This window comes from Copadichromis virginalis, linkage group LG10, assembly GCF_057382275.1.
Source record: "Copadichromis virginalis isolate Kocher_CV1m ecotype Utaka linkage group LG10, C_Virginalis_male_GT1.1, whole genome shotgun sequence".
NCBI classification, from domain to species: Eukaryota; Metazoa; Chordata; class Actinopteri; order Cichliformes; family Cichlidae; genus Copadichromis; species Copadichromis virginalis.
Window position 1 is genome coordinate 21,618,699 of NC_140627.1, and position 16,291 is coordinate 21,634,989.

A 16,291-nucleotide genomic window follows, 5' to 3' on the forward strand; every position below is an offset into this window, starting at 1 on the left:
GATGACTACAATCTGCATAAAGCAGTTGTTACACATGTGATGTTCTTTTCATGGGCGAGGAGGGGGGGGGGTTAGGATTTTAAAAGACTGCTAGTCTGTGCTTGGCTTGTGTACTTTCCTTTCAGCACATAATCCGAGGGATGCAAAGCCTTCTTCATCGTGTTCCTGCAATCCGTTGCAACCGCCAACCTGGTTCAGTTAAAAAGAAAATTCAGCAACTCTTGCTGTGCTTTAATGCAGGAGGCCGCAGAGGACATTGCAAGTGCAAGATGTTTGCAGCTCATTCACCCCCGGATATGCACAGTCAGAAAGAGGGAGATTATATTTGTTCATACCAGACAGAATGCAGGTTTTAATCAGCGCCGTTTTTGCCATATATTTCTGTAAAACTTGAGTTTGGTGATCAAAGACTGCTGTCATGAATATACAGAATAAATAAAGTGACCTTTATTTAAAATTTGTAAGAAATTCACCTCACATGCAGAGAAAAACAGCAGGTTTTCTGCATGAATAATCACAACGCAGATGTTCTAGTCATTGTTTTTGAGAAAGAGCGAACAAGTGTAACTTGTTGACCTCCCTCAAGGAATCTGGGTGCTCTGGGTAGGGGGACTTGCTCCTCTGTGCAAACCTCAGCTGACCTCAATTCAGGGCAAAATCGTGCGTTTTCTCAGGTTGGCATTTTAATAGTTTGTGTTTTCGTCTGAGACATGATGCAACTCGACAGTGGAGTATTTGGGCTCTGCTGCTGAAGCTGCGCTCGTCTCAACCGGATAACCAGTTCTCGAGAGCCCAAATCCGCCTACATGGTCTCCTTGACATCCCGCTGCCCTGTCTCAGATACTCCCCAAACAGAGCTGGCTTTGAGGCTTGCCTTTGTTGTATATACTAAAAACAAAGTGAATTTTTCACCCGAGTTTTTTTGGAGAGAAAAACAGCGTGCAGGATTAGAAGGCACAATTGCCAAAATCCAAGTACCGGTAGAAGAAAATCCATGAAAGAAGAGCTGTTCTTCCTAAATACTGCACAACATGGCTCGACTGTAGTTGGAAAAAGAGTTTTAACAAAACCTTAAAAGTAGAGTGGAAGAAAGAAAGTGAGGATTTATCCATCCATCCTGTTCCACTTATTCTTATCAGGCTCACTTGGGGGCGGGGGATACTGTAGCCTGTCACACCTTCCATAGAGCAAGAGCCAGGGTACAGCCTGGATACATCGCTGGTCTATCGCAGGGCTAACACAGATTGTGTCTGTGGTGCTGATAGTATTACTTTATATATGATTAAAAACAGTATTTACCTTAAAGTTTAATAAAATGGCCTGAAGACTAGACGTCCGCTCCTATTTTTTCTTTTTCAATGATTTTAACCACATCACCTACCATCCTTGAAGTGACAAAGTATTCCGGTAATTTTCTGTCATCATTGTAATAATGGCCATGTCCACATTTATATCGCATACAGTGAAAGAGTATGTTTGAGTGGTGTATTTTGCATGAGGGTCCAACCTGTGATCTTTCAGTTATCAGTGATAGCTTCCAACCAAATGCCTTAAAAGGTATCCGTTCACACATTTCATTAGTTTCTGCCTTACTGAACTGCCTTAAGAGGATAAGAGAATATTTAATTTAAAATTATATGTAGCTAGCTGATCCATGGCTTAAAGCATTGTGCATGTGACATATAGGTGAGGGTTTTATTCTGGATTAGGCACATGTTCATCTCTGCTCTTATATCTTTAGGCTGGATTGGATCATATGTTTCCAAAGACGGCTGAAATGTTAATATATGAAAAAATATAAAAATAAAAGATTAGCTTTGCTAAATTGTGTATTTTTACATTCTTAACGTACTTACTTATCAACGGAGCATGATCAATAAACAACAAAAATTCAGCCCTCATTGCAAAAATACCGTTTTTCTTTTCCACTTTGTTGCCACGAGTCAGTGTTAGAAGTCCAGTTCCAGTCGCACTTGTTCTGACCTTACTCATAAACAAAATGTTACTAAAGTTCCGATGATTCTGGATTTAATCTGAAAATTCTGTAAAGATTTGCATTGTGATTTTAGCTTTGTAATAAACTTTTAGTCACCGAGGTGATAAAACTTCAAGTCTAGAAGGATTTGGACAAAGACTACCTGTACTTAAATCCTATTAGTTGTGCCGCATGTGTGACAAGAACACCACATCAAATAGGAAGAGCAAGCCGAGTTTCAAAGAGGATTTTGATCTGGAAACTTTCATGGATATTTATATTTGACATTTAAGTCGTCTAATTGCTCTTTTTTTGCCTCGTCTGATTTCTTTCTAGTGATGTAGTTTCAGAATTTAACCCACGGGCTGCGTTACGATGGATAAAAAGCACTGCTCAAGTTTATAGTCAGACTTTTAAAGGGTCCTTCCCCACATCCTTTATTTTTGGATGTTGAGTCTGATTGACATACTGGCATTTGCCGCTGACCAGTGACCTTTAAGCTTTTTAAAAAAAATAATTTATTTTTGTAGGGGAGGCTTTCACTCTGCACTAACTCAGCCTGTCAACAACATAATTAATCTCATTAATCAACAAAATTTCCCTTGGGGCATTTGAGATATTACAGCTAAGGTGAAACTTTTTAGCATTCGAACAGTCCTCATTCGATAGCGTGGCTGTTTTTAATGCTTGTAGCGCCACATGCCCGTGCGAGCGCAGATTCATTCAGCTCACTGCTGAACGGAAAATAATAGTTGAAAATTTAAGAGATTGAGCTTCCTTTGTGCTGCTCTTGAGAAGATGTCAGAGGGGTAATAGGAAGATGAATGAAAAGCAGTTATTCATGCTTTCTTCAGCACTGTATTGATCGATGCAACAACTGATATCCCATTGCGTTTGCTGCCCTCCCGCCTGCCTCTCTGTGTGTCTGTCTGTCCCTGCCACCTGCTACCAAAACAGGGAACAAGATTCTCCATCTGCCCCTGGATCTCTGTCATTCGCTGTCTGCCTTTTGCCTGCTGCTTTATTGCCTTTGTCATCTCTTTCTTTATTTCTCGCTTTGCTCCCTCTGTCACTTAGTTATCTGTTTTATCAGCGCCGTTTCTCTCTCCTGTCACACACCCACCTTTCTTTTCTCTCCTGCTTAGACGCGCACTTACATATTCTCCTCTGTTCCTCGAATGTGAGGAGGTGTCTGCTCCCCCCATATGGCCTGTCAACTTACAGCAGAGAGTGTGGGTGGTGTGTTGCATTTTAACCTAGCACGGCGTCGGGGAAAAAAAAAAAAAAAAAGGAGAGAAATCATATGTCAAATGGTGGGAAAACACACTGTGAAGAAGCACATCTATTTAGAAAACTCACTGCCTTTGAACTTGTGATGCACCGTGCAGCCATAAATAATAAAAGAGAAATGTATTTTGTGGAAAATATCTCACTCGCAATCAATTATTTTCTACAATCCAAAGGGAGTTTGAGAAAATAAGCATGTGGTGTGTGTGTGTGTGTGTGTGTTATGAAAGATGTGGTAAACAACAGGTAAACTGTAGATGTGTAATCTGCAGTCAGTGATGAGAAAGCCGGGGAGCAGAGGAACAATCCTAATGGATCTTTTATAATCTGCTTTGTTTTTTGTCTTTCTCTGAAATTCACAACTGTCGACAGCTGCCTGTTGTAGAGAAGAATAAAAGGCAGATAGGGAAGTACAAGATTATAGATATATAAATATAAATATCTTTAAGCCTGATTGAAAAAAAAATGACCTGCAGGCCATTTTGAGCAAAAATGCCAAACAGGTCAACAGATTGAGGAAACTATCTCAAGTGGATGGTCTTAAACTACATTCTAGTTTATTCTTTATAATAACGTTTTTACCCCTCTGCCATAAAGGCTGATGAGGTATTGTCGTCACCCAACTGGGATGACAGGTGGGCAGGCACCCAAGTTTGTGAACACAGTAACCCCAGAAGAACGAGGCGATGAGTTGAAATCTCAGTGACTTTGTCAAGGTCAGAGGTCAAATTTTCTGAAAATCACCTATAGGATTTTAAAATAACTATCACAGGCCGTCAGTATTTTTGAAATAGATTTACCAAGAAGATGATGCCGATAGCCTTCGCTGAGTAGTTCCATAGTTTCTGACTTCATTCGTTTGATTTGATTTTGAATGAACAAATTAAATCTTTATTTAAACATGTAAGTTGCAAATGCTAATAAACATGAAAAAAGTCATCTCAAACTGGGTGATGAGCATGACATGAGTTCAATGTACTCAAATGGCCTCCACAGTCACCAGATCTCAGTCTAATAGAGCAAATCTGTGGTGGAGATTTCAATTACGAAAGTCCGTCAGGTAAGTCTACAGCAACTTTTTTTTTTTTTTGTTTTGTTTTGTTTTGTTTGTTTTTCTCAACGTTGTTGTACTTACTTTACTCATGAGTTCTTATTAGTCTTTCATGTGAGCAAACAGTGTGGATCCACAGGAAGCCTGTGATGCTTGTCAAATCTATTTTTATTTATTTATTTTGCTTTGTGTGGTTTTAAATGCAGACAGTTTGAGGTCTTTTTCCCTCGGCCCCACCCCCACGGTGGATTAGGTGAAGTGATTAAAGCCCCAGCAGGCACGGTTACCTGTAGCCACCCAGCCTCTGCTCATGAAGCCAATCCTAAAGACACGCTGTTCTTTATTCAAAGCGCAACAACATGCTGCGCCGCTACCTGCATCCAAGACAAACAAGCGTTTGTCTGTTATCTGTGTTGCACAGCAAACGGGATGGTGGTTGTGTTGGTGGTGATAGTAGTGTAGTATGACACATACTGAAGTGCTAGTGACAAAACAGTCACATTGAGTATACTGAGAAGAAAATGGGATGACGCTGATGTGGGTGCCTTGCTAGAATAATTATAGTTTTGTAGTGATCAAATCAAAAAAAGCCTTTCTCTGCTCTGTTATGTTCTGGTGTAGCTTGTTCTGTTCCATAAATGCGCATTTTGTTACGCTCAGATCAGATACATGAGTACAGTAGTGTCATCCTATAGCAGCGAAATATTACAGTAAGACAGTAAATAGAAGCTTGAAGCCATTACATGCATGGAGGGAGTCGACTTCCCTCAGCTGAGCCTTCTAAGGTTTACTGCAGAGTTCAGCCAGATTATGAATAATGGAGAAAGGTCAGGATAGATTTTTAATGGATTTGCACACCACATGGCCACAGCAGTTGCATCAACAGGGATTTTAGGGCGATCATTTCTGTCACCGAGGGTGGGCTAAATTCCTGCTTGAGTCATCACTCCAACAACAATTAACATCAGAGAGAGACTGAACATAAACATCAACGCTACACACTCGGTGCAAGGGTTAATCCCGCTAATCTGTTTTACGTATGTAATATGTCACGACCTAATTTTAAAAGTGTCATTTAGTAAATAATCCCCTAAATGACTATTTCAGACAAACGGTTCCAGCGCGTGGATGAAGACTCTTTAAATTCCCTCCGTTTTTAGCAGCACACAGAAGTGCAGATCTCTTCAGACTCCAGCCTTCTTTTCATGCTTCAGAGTTTTTAAGTTTTAAAGCCCACATGCATGAGCAACTCACATTGCTTTCTTCATGATATGAGGAGCTTTACAGTAATCCTTCTTCTTAATAAGCCCGTTTCATGTGCATCGCTATTCAGGACTTGAAAAAAAGGGGGTGGGTCCTTCGTCAGTCACTCCACGTCTGCCGCTGCTCCCTAAATACGAGTTAGCTATGACTTTCAGCGCATTCTTTTCACATTTAGCAGTGCGGGAGATGTAATTTACAAAAAGTGTCAGCAGCAACCGAGGCTGAGAGTCGTGTCCCCCGGTTGACACCAAGTAAACAGTCACTTAGCTTGCGTGTCACTGTCCACCCGCATAACGCTGATGGAGACTGATGATTACAACCGCGTGTAATTGCTCTGACATCTCGCTGTGACAGATTGTATACACAGCAGTAAATCGGGCTTTAACATTGGTCTAGAAATGAAAAGAGAAAATTAGATACGTTCATCCATTATGGAAGAGTCCATATTTCAGCTGACTCCCTGGGATAACTCTGACTTTTAATATTAACGTTTTTCTTTTTTTTTTAGGAGATACAGCTATGTTCATTCAGCTCACACTTACCTACAGCTATCCTTTGTACTCCATTTGCATAATTCTAATTAAATGTTCACTCAGAAGCACCCAATCAGGGTGTCAAGTAGAAAGTAGGAGGAAACAAATCCTTTTATATGTTAATCTACTTTACTACAACATTGTCTAGCCTGCCAGGGAAATGAATATTTCACACATCAAACTACACATTTGCATCAGCATGCAGAAATAAATGCATTACTTCCATCATTTTCGATTAGCTCTGCTTTGGGCTGATATTTGGGCATTTTTCACACTGCATAATGTTTTTGATTCCATACAAGTGCTTGTCCAGGCTGATAACATTTCATTGGCCCTTGTTATTGAAACTGACCCAAACATTATGCTTTGTTTCATTTCTTTACTTTTAAATTATATTTCATTGAGATCAAGAATATGCAATTTATAATTCTCTTTTGTGCACCCTGTTATTTACAGTGAAAAATGAAGGGCACTTTTCTTTCTTCTGCTTTTGGCAGTGAGCAGCTGGAGAATTTCAGAAATTAAATGGTGGGCAAATTCACTAACTCAAGTGCGCTGACAATTAGCGCAGGTTTGGTGGCAGGAAGGGTTCTGATTGATTCACGTGGATGACTCACAGACAAGACGTCCAAAAACTAATCGATAGCATTTTTAACAACAGAGTGACTGCAGCATATCTCCATGGATAAAAACAAAACAAGCAAACAGAAAAAAACAATACTGTTCTACTTTAGAAAAATGGAAAATCTGGTGTAAAGAACATGAAAGCATGGATCCATCCTGCCCTGTTAAGCAATTCAGGCTGCTAGTGGTGATGTAATGGCATGGAGGAGGTTTTCTTGGCACACTTTGGGCCCTTTAGTACCAGCTAAGCATTGTTTAACCCTGGCTCTTTTTACAGGTGCTCTTTAACTAACTGTCATTCTTTTACTGTTTGTGCTACAGATTAAATTAAAATGGCTTCAGAAAGAAGAAAAGACGAGCTTTACAGGGATTTTTGATGTATCACAGTAGCATAAAGCATTCATTAGGTTCTGCCGTCTGAACACAGACGGAAAAATCAGCTCTGCCTAGATTTTACCATGTGCACTTCACATTACCGTAACTCCTCAACTATTCTGGGCTGAGGAAAACATTCAAATGGTTCCTAAAAGATTAGATTTTTAAAATAGTTTTACAGCCAAAATTACTTATACTAAGTGTAAGTCCTGGGTGATAGAGGGTGAAATGCCACAGCCTACCTGAGTGTTGTTTCTGACAATGTACAGTCCTTTATGACCACAGTGTACCCATCTTCTGATGTCTTAAACTAACTTAGAATAGTTTCTTGAACATAGCAATAGTTCACTGTAATCAAATGTTTTTCACAGTCACCAGAGGCCACCTTTTTGGTGAAATACACAATTTGTATAAGGGTTGTACAGCAACTGCGTGATGCCGTCAGGCCTGTTAGGAATGTTTCCAGCACCTTGTTCGATCTATGAAATAAGAATTCATAGATACGTATCTTTCAGGACCAATTTAATGCCATATCATTGTGGGCTAATTTGCTTCACATACAGCAGTCTAAAACAACATATACAATACATCATGCACAAACAGAACAAATCTAAATCTTCTACCCCCAACTGGGGGTGGATGGAGGAAGACAGGAAAAAGACAATGAATTCAGATGATGACAAAAATTGAAGGGGTCATTATCCCCAAATCAATTTTACCTGCTTTTCCTTTTATCTGTAACACTGTTTACCCATCTAAATTACCCTGTTGTGGGTTGACTGCCAAGTAAAACAAGCATCCAGCTCACTAACATTATACTGTAGTTCTGCAGTGTGTGGTCACTAATATTTACATCCTGTCATGAACACAGCCTCTCGCCGTGGGTAGATATTCGCTTTTTGCTATGCACTGATACAACTGGTGGGTGTAGTTTGTTAGAAATAGTTCCCACATGAAATTGCTCTCAGCATGGATTGTGGGTTTATAAACCAAGTGCCAGTTTCATTACAACCAAGAGAGGGCAGACATTTCTACAGCAAGGTCTTCGAAGGTGGGTAATTCACACCAAAGCGATCTAGATGGATATGTAGCACGACAGGCCAGGGATGGTATGTGGAGGCTCGCTGTCACACCTGTCACAGCTTACTGGGATGCTTGAACAGAAAAGAGCTTTGATTCAAACTGAGTTTTTGAAAGAAAAAAAAAAGAGACCTTTTAGTGACAAAGGTGTTGGTGCAAAATATGCATGTACTGTATCAGAGAAACACACATATATACCTGAACAAAGGTAAACAGAACAGTGATGTCACTTAATGTCTTATCTTTGCAGCATTGTCACCGTGGAAACAAGGTACTTTTTAATAGTGTCACCACTTGAGTCATTCATCACACATTTCAACAGGAACACCTTGCCTTGAGGAGCTTTTGACCTCAGTCAACAACATCTTACCATTTGTCATGACTACACACACACATGTAGACACGCACTGGTGCACACGCTCAATCTTTCTCGCTGTCTAACCCTAAACCTGCCTCACGAAAACTACAATCGTCCATTATTGCTCTGACCAGTGTTTGTCCTCCCTGCAGGTGACGATTCTGATCATCCTGGCCTTGGCCTTCCTTGCCTGCATTGTGTTCCTGGTGGTTTATAAAGCCTTCACCTACGACCACGCCTGCCCAGATGGATTCATTTATAAGGTAATACCCATAAACGGCCAGTGTTTCATTTTATTGCTCAGCAGCACATTTATTAGGAGAGGTGTTTAACACAGTAGCTGGTTTGTGCTGGAATGTGGGTTGTAGATTAGCCTCTTCAGTGCTGAGCAAGCCTGCAGCACACGATAACTTATTATTATTGAGCCATTTCTTAGCATTTTTTTTTTATTAATATGTCTATCTTAATTTTTGCACCTTCATGCCTTTTGTGAATACTTGGACTACCTTCTTCCTTTTCTCCAAAACAACATATTTGAGGGTTATCAGTATTCTACAGTAGATATTTTCCTGTCTTGGAGATTTCCAGGTAATATATCAAGTGGAAACACATCTGTCACATCTTAAATAGGATCATGTCAAGAAGAGATGAATAATCTCAATAGCACTGTGGTTTTTCACTACTTCTATAGCACTTGTCTGAATTAATCTGGTTGGTCTCAAAAGGAGACACAGAGTCAAGTAAAAGCCCCACATAATATAATGTCATTTGGTTTATCATGCCTATCGAGGTGCACTTCTTCAAACTGCCCATTCATTCCTCTGTGAATATTGTAATATTTTGGATAACCTAATATCAGGTTTTAGCCTACTACAGGTAAATGAGTCCTTGTATAAAAAAAAAACCCCAAAACAATCCCTGTATCATATTATCTAAATACTTTTGAGTTTCTGAACTAATTTCTAAATAGTTAATGCAATATGTTTGTTAAACCCCTTGAATTTAGGCTTTGAACTGGAAGTCATGCTCACAGGATGTCAAGTGGGATGTACAAAATGATCTGATGTTTAATCAATCAATAAAGAGCGAGATTTTAACCATAATTCGATTAAATTTGTATTATATTGACATCTTTTTGCTGCAGTGCATTGTCATAAGAATACACTGATCAAAATATGCAGCACGTGCTCAGTCAGAGGTACCTGAAAACTCTACCTAAGTAAAATATAGAAGTATTTGTACTTCGGTACTTCCCACCTCTGTGTTCAGTTAATTAGTAAGGCACATCAGCATACCTCCAAAACTCTTCCATTGTTTAGACATTCACTCCTATTAATTATGCATGCACTAAGAAAAAAAAATACTTGCAGTGTTCAAAGCATGGTCTTCAAGTCTTAAGCATACAGAAAATTAAACCTTTTAGTAATAAAGAACAGCATGGGAGCCACTTGACAGTAAGAACAGGCCTATAATCTATGTCCTTCTTAAGATTTGGGTCCAAAGTGTCTCCCATCACCTCACATACAGTCGCTTAATTTTCTTTTAGTCCACAAAGACGCATCCAGATGTAAATAGTAGGTAACACACAAATGATGAAGCTCTGCTGTGTTTTCTTCAGTAGCAGATGTCTTGCTCTAAGTGAAATTCTCACAAGGTTTCCAAAGCCTTTTTGTTTAGCCACGTTCTTTGTTTGGATCCTGGTGTGTACTGCTTAAAAGCTTGTCTCCTATGGATGGTGCATTACTGAGTGTAGTCATGGGTGGATTGGGAAAGATTTAAGTAAGTGACGTTTGTTTATGTAGCACTTTTCAAGAATAAATGTTGCAAAGTGTGTGGCAATATAAACAACAATTAAAATGCTATGAATGGATAAAAGTAGCAATCCTGCATAGGTGGGTCATAAGCTTCTTTTTAAAGGTGTAGACAGTGTCCACAGAGCTGAAGTCGAATTAAATCGAGTTCTACAACTTGGGAGCCACAAACCAAAAAGCGCCGTCTGAGTTTGTCCTTGACCTAGATCGAGGTACCACCAAATGCACTGATTAGCTGACCTCAGAGGCTTATTAGTTACGCGTGGATGGAGAAGTTCACTAGGGGAAGCGTCTGACCATGAAGCGCTCTGAAAGTGATTACCAAAGTCTCACACTGAGCCCCAAACTTTACAGGGAGTCAGTGTAAAGACCACAGAATTACTGTCACACGGGACCTTTACAGGACCTGGTGAGAAGCCTCACAGTAGATGGTTTGCTCAGGCAAAGGAGTAATGATATATTTAACCTCAGACCACCCAGGGTTATCAGATAGGGTTCAATTAAATGATTTGCTTAATCGAACTGAGACGTGAGTATTTTTAGTTGCACATTGCTTTCTAAACACATCCCAGCTATTGCAGCCTCGGTTTATGCTCATAGGTACAAAATCTGGATGTTATTTCTTGAACCTGCTTTTCCAAATCTCTCATCAGCACAAAATCTTCTTAAACACTCAGCTATCCATGAGGTATATTGATTTTAAGCCCCCATTAAAAGAAACTGTGAGCCCTCAGCAAAGATTTTCTGGTTTATTGATGTGTGAAAGCTTTTTTTTTAATGTGCAAAGATAGCCAAGTGGAGAAAGTTGATGTGCTTGTTTGAGGAGTGAGAACATAAAAATGTGTGATGATGTTAATGCATCACACATTAACACTGTAAAACATTTTGGATTTAGCAATGGTAAGCTATGGATCCAGGTCTTTAAGGAAGAGATTTTAGTTATTTTTGTGATGATTGTGTGGTTTATGTCGTCTTTGTGTGTTACTGTTGTTTAAATCAATATATGTGCTGTTCTTTAACACCAAAATGTTCAATACTCTGCGGTGTCACATGTGTGGTTCTCATTTATCATTTTTTCCTCTTTGTTTGGTCGTTGCTGTTGTTTTTGAGCATCTGTGTAACTGAAAGATATCTCAGCGTGTGCAAAATCAATAGGCTCATAGGATCAAATTGTTTTGGAGGTGGAGCAGCTGTTGTTTGATTATATGCTCGCGTGCTCATGCCTCTCCTGTACATACATCCCCTTCAGCTCATTCGTGCTACATCCTGAAGAAGGCATGAGCTGTGAAGAATATTTTAAGGTCCAGCTACGACATGTCACCATAATGAGATTTTCTTTCCATTCCTTTTTTTGTTTTTCTGTTGTTCCTCCCCTGACAGCAGGAGAAACTGGAGCATCCAAGTATTTTTCTAAAATTTCACAATAAATTTCTCTGTCATTGGCCATTCGTGTTGGCAAATATTTGCTCTGCCATATAAACTGCAGAATCCTGTCCGCTCTTCTCTAACGTCCCACCTATCTAAATCAGGAAATAGAGGTGAGCGCAGTCTCCCCTGGGTGAAGAAAAAAAACTTCTGCCCTACTTTTATTCATTTCTGAGTTCATGTTAACCGAAGAGGCTGATGAGGCTTATTTGACAGGCAATAATCCATCAATGGCGTCAATGATTTTGTTATGACCGGTGTAATTTTCTGCTTTTATTCTTTGACACAGAAGCCAAAAAGACACTTAATTTAGTCCTCTATCATATGTTAATAGCTTGGTTGACAATTAGATGAAAATTAGAAAAATCAGACATGCTGAATATTTTATGGTAATTACCACATTATGACTGACTCCTGATCATTACGGCTGAGGTCGTAAAAGAAAATGTTTCACACTGATGTCCTTATGCAACAGTCTGTTTTAGGTTTTACAGTGTATGGATACAGACAGCCTCTTTTCTGCTGATTTCTACTGCCCTCTACTTATAAGTTTTACTCTACCTTGTAAGAGGTCACCTTGCAAGTCTGTGTCTCTAGACAGATGTAGTCTTTAAGGTGGAATAAATCTAGTTTGAGGCCCACAACCTCTGCAGGGGCTCTGACTGCAGTCTTCTGAGGTATTATTAGCAGTGTCACATCCACATTCACAAGGTGGAAAGGTGTCAATAGAAAGACACGCCTGCTCACACAGTGTGCCACACACAGCACAACTATGTGAGGCTTTAAATGGGTACACACTGGAGCACACTGACCTATAAATCTTATGCAGAGCTTTAGGCGTCTTCTTGTGTCTTCTGACTTTACCTCCTTATTACAACTAATATTAGAATCAGAAATAGAAGCCTTTTATTGACATTTTACAATGTATAATGAAAGCTGTAGCTGGTCGGCTACACCATCAGATAACAGAGCAAACATACAGTTATTTACATAGAAAATGTAAAAAGGTAACTGCTTAATAAATAAGGTATTTCAATGAGGTAATGTGGTAACTAAAAAATCATTAATGTGACAGAGTACACACAATTTCACTGTGACTTACCTAATAAGAGACAATATTACTGTGTGTGTTCAGTGTTCTAACAAAAAGTATTAGAAAACATGAGATAATTACCTTGTTCTTATTATATATTACAGTGGGTTTCTCATCCTTTCATAAGACCCTGATTGTATTATGTCAAATGCCACCAGAAGATTTATGTTGTGGCAATATTATTAATCTTTTTTTCTGTCTCTTCTGCACAAACTTAGTACAAATAGAGAAGAGTATACTTAAAATTTGTGGGGAGAAAGTTGTGTATATTGTCTAAGGGGCTTGGAAAGAAAAGTGTCTGGATTTCTTTAAGTTGCTTGAAGACATTTCACATCTCATCCAAGAAGCTTCTTCAGTTCTAAGAGCAACTGGTGAAGAGTCCCAGATTTTAAACCCTATGGGATTGTCCCCAAGAGTGTCAAGCCAAGGTGTGAAAACGGGTGTAGGTCACAATCAGCCAAATTTTCGGCTGAACTCATTGAGCCCCACCCTATCATGTGATTTCCTGAGGTCAATTGGCCCAGGGTGTGAGTGGGCGTTAAGGCGTCTGGAAAGGGATCTCAAAACTGGATTTTAGATGGCAGACAGTTGGTGTTGTAAACCACCGCCTCTGTTCAAGGAGGGTCGTTCACAGTGGACATAGATGGCTGCTTTCACTCCTCTTTCAAACCACCTGTCTTCTCTGTCCCATACCCATTTTCACACCTTGGTTAGTGTGATTAGGTAGAGGATCAATAGGAGGTCCATGACCCACTTGGGGACCCTCCCATAGGGCTTAAAATCTGGGACTCTCCACCAATTTCCCTTAGAACTGAAAAAGCTTCTCAGATGAGAGGTGAAACGGCTTCAAGTAACTTAAAGAAGTCCAGATGCTTTTCTTTCCAAGCTTCTGGGACAAAAGATACACACTCTGAGAGAAAACCAGAGTTAAACAACTAGCTATAAGCTTTAAGAGGAAAGCTTTAAGTCTTGTCTTAAAAGCAGAGCTGTCTCCCAGACCCAAACTGGGAGTCGGGTCCACTTTTAGATTGGGAGGCAGAGCTGTCAGCTCGTTTAGAATGTGCTATTAGGATAAAATGGGACTATGAGGTCTTTACTGGACCTGGTTATTTAAAACCTTTGCTTGTGAACAGAAGGATTTAACGCTAATATGCTAGAAGCTAATATGGGACATCTCTGTTTCTAGTCTCTGTCAGAACTGGAGCACAAGTGATTATAGTACAGTAGCAGCACCGTACCTGTTTTTCCTTGATGTAGTGTTATCTTTGAATATTTCTGATGTGGCCAATGCTAAGTATACAATCAGTGTAAAAACTTAATAAATGTGGTATAAACACATTTTGCCTGGATTGTAATTGAAGTTGGGATTTTAATGTTTTCCTTCAGGTTTCATTGCTTTAACTCTGTAAATGATTCAGTATTTAATTCAGAGTTTTTAATTAGCATGTTACTCTCCTGCTAAATCACACCAACCTCACTGTTGTTCCCCCTACAGCACAAGCGGTGTATCCCAGCCTCTCTTGAGGCCTACTACGCTGCCCAGGATGCCAACTCCAGGGGCCGTTTCTATACAGTGATCAGCCACTACAGCATGGCCAAGCAGACCACCTCGCACTCTGTCTCCCCCTGGCTGCCTGGAGGGTCAGGAGGGCGCGACGCCAAACCCCCGAGTGGCGGTGAGGGCCACTGAGTTAGCTGAATGGTTAAAGGATGTAAAGACACACATGCAGACATGAAGACGTACATGCAGACACAGGCCGACAACATGTCAGTGAATATTTAGACTTGTAGACAAAAGAGACAGATTCACACAAGAGTACATATATAGAGTGAAATCGTGCATGCAGACATTAAACCCCACAAGCACATTTGTATTCAGATTAACTTGTCTGCTCTTTTATGTGCTCATTCTTATCGAGGGGCATCCGATCTCTTACTCTGTTGAGGTTATCATCATCTGCTGACGTACACCCACATCCACCTGCAGTCTGCTCTCTTGTTATCTTGTTTACTCCCTTCCTCAAAATGATTATTCATTGACTATCATGATTATTTATTTTTTACTGTAATCTATGGATGTTTTGTATGTGATTACCAGGTAACTCTTTGTACGAAGGCACGAGTTGACGCTGAGATTCACGCTTCTTTGTGCGAGTCTCTGAAGTTTGAAGTCATATTTTCCCCAGTGTGTATACTGTAGTTACTGTATAGTCATTCTCAGCCCCTCTTCTTTCTAGCTTTTTTTGTGCAGACTAGGCAACCTCAGGCATACCTGTCAAAAACTACACAGGCGTATCACCCAAAATGTGTCAAAGCTTCAGCTGGTCTGTCTGAGGCCAAGGCCCGCGTCAGTTCTGACTTGACCGAACGACTTTCCCCCCCCTTCATTGCTGTTTAATCGCTCATACACAAGAAGAAGAACATTTTAAATGTGATGTGCCATACATTTTAAATCCTGAGATCCTGCAGTGAGCTAAGCTGTACATAAAGATGTGCATTCAGGCTAGGTTGTGTGTATGCATTGTAGTAGCTTTAGGGAGTTTTTCTTCTTCTCCTTTTTTTTTTAAATTAGTACAATTCCTTTATGTGAACTACATATTGCTTCAGTTGCCAGTCTTGTAGCTTCATTAAACACAATGTTGCAGATGGGAAACAAGATATTGTGCATACAACTGTCTCTTGCCAAAACTCTTTATTTGCCACTGTGTATTGTTCTGTTTATGGATGGGCTTCAGCTGCAGCCGAGTTCTCCTCCTGCACTCTTATTATTATTAATTTTTTTTCAATTTGGTAATGTTAGATCTGTTGTCAAGAGCGCTTTAATGAGATGTTGTGATGTTGTTAGTTGATATGTAGCGATACCTGGTGTAATTTATCCGTGTGCATCCTTGTCCCTCTTCTCTTGGTTCGAATTCAAAATAAAACAAGCTGTGACCTGTGCCGAGTGTGTCTGTCAGTCCCGCTCACCGCCGCGTCTCTTTAGCGCTCACATGGCGTCTAATGTGGGCCCGAGGCAGAGCATCGTGAAAGAGAGCGACGGCTTTTTTGCACCATGTTATGTTATTGAGATGTACATACTCGGATTCAAACCACGTTGTTAAAGTTTCCAGAGCTGTGGGGCAAATTTGTCTGCTATAATAATGAGCACCTGTGATTGACAGTAAAATAAAATTATTAGGAAAAAAATACCTGTATGAATAATAACTACTGGATATATTACATGTCTCTATAGTCTTGTAAATGGCAGATAAGGCATTTCAGTGACATGAATAGCTGACTGTCCTAATCGGAAATGTGTATTCTAATGAATCTGTCAGCTGTTTATCACTTGTGCAGAGTGAAAATGGTCCTGAATTCAACAGCTTTTTGAGAGCAAAGAAAGCACCATAAGACGAAAAGACAGCTATGTAGGATTT

At 39.9% G+C, this 16,291-nt stretch overlaps 1 protein-coding gene across 2 annotated transcripts in view; it reads left to right on the top strand.

Moving 5' to 3' along the window:
* nsg2 (neuronal vesicle trafficking associated 2) overlaps positions 1-15,814 on the top strand; it is a 57,267-nt gene extending 41,453 nt beyond the window's left edge. For both annotated transcript variants that reach the window (XM_085470666.1, XM_085470665.1), the window contains exons 4-5: positions 8,699-8,809; positions 14,371-15,814. In XM_085470666.1, coding sequence (XP_085326792.1) covers positions 8,699-8,809; positions 14,371-14,565 — 306 coding nt within the window. In that variant the 3' untranslated portion in view covers positions 14,566-15,814. The remainder of the gene's footprint in view (positions 1-8,698; positions 8,810-14,370) is intronic.
* The last annotated feature ends 477 nt before the right edge of the window (positions 15,815-16,291 follow it).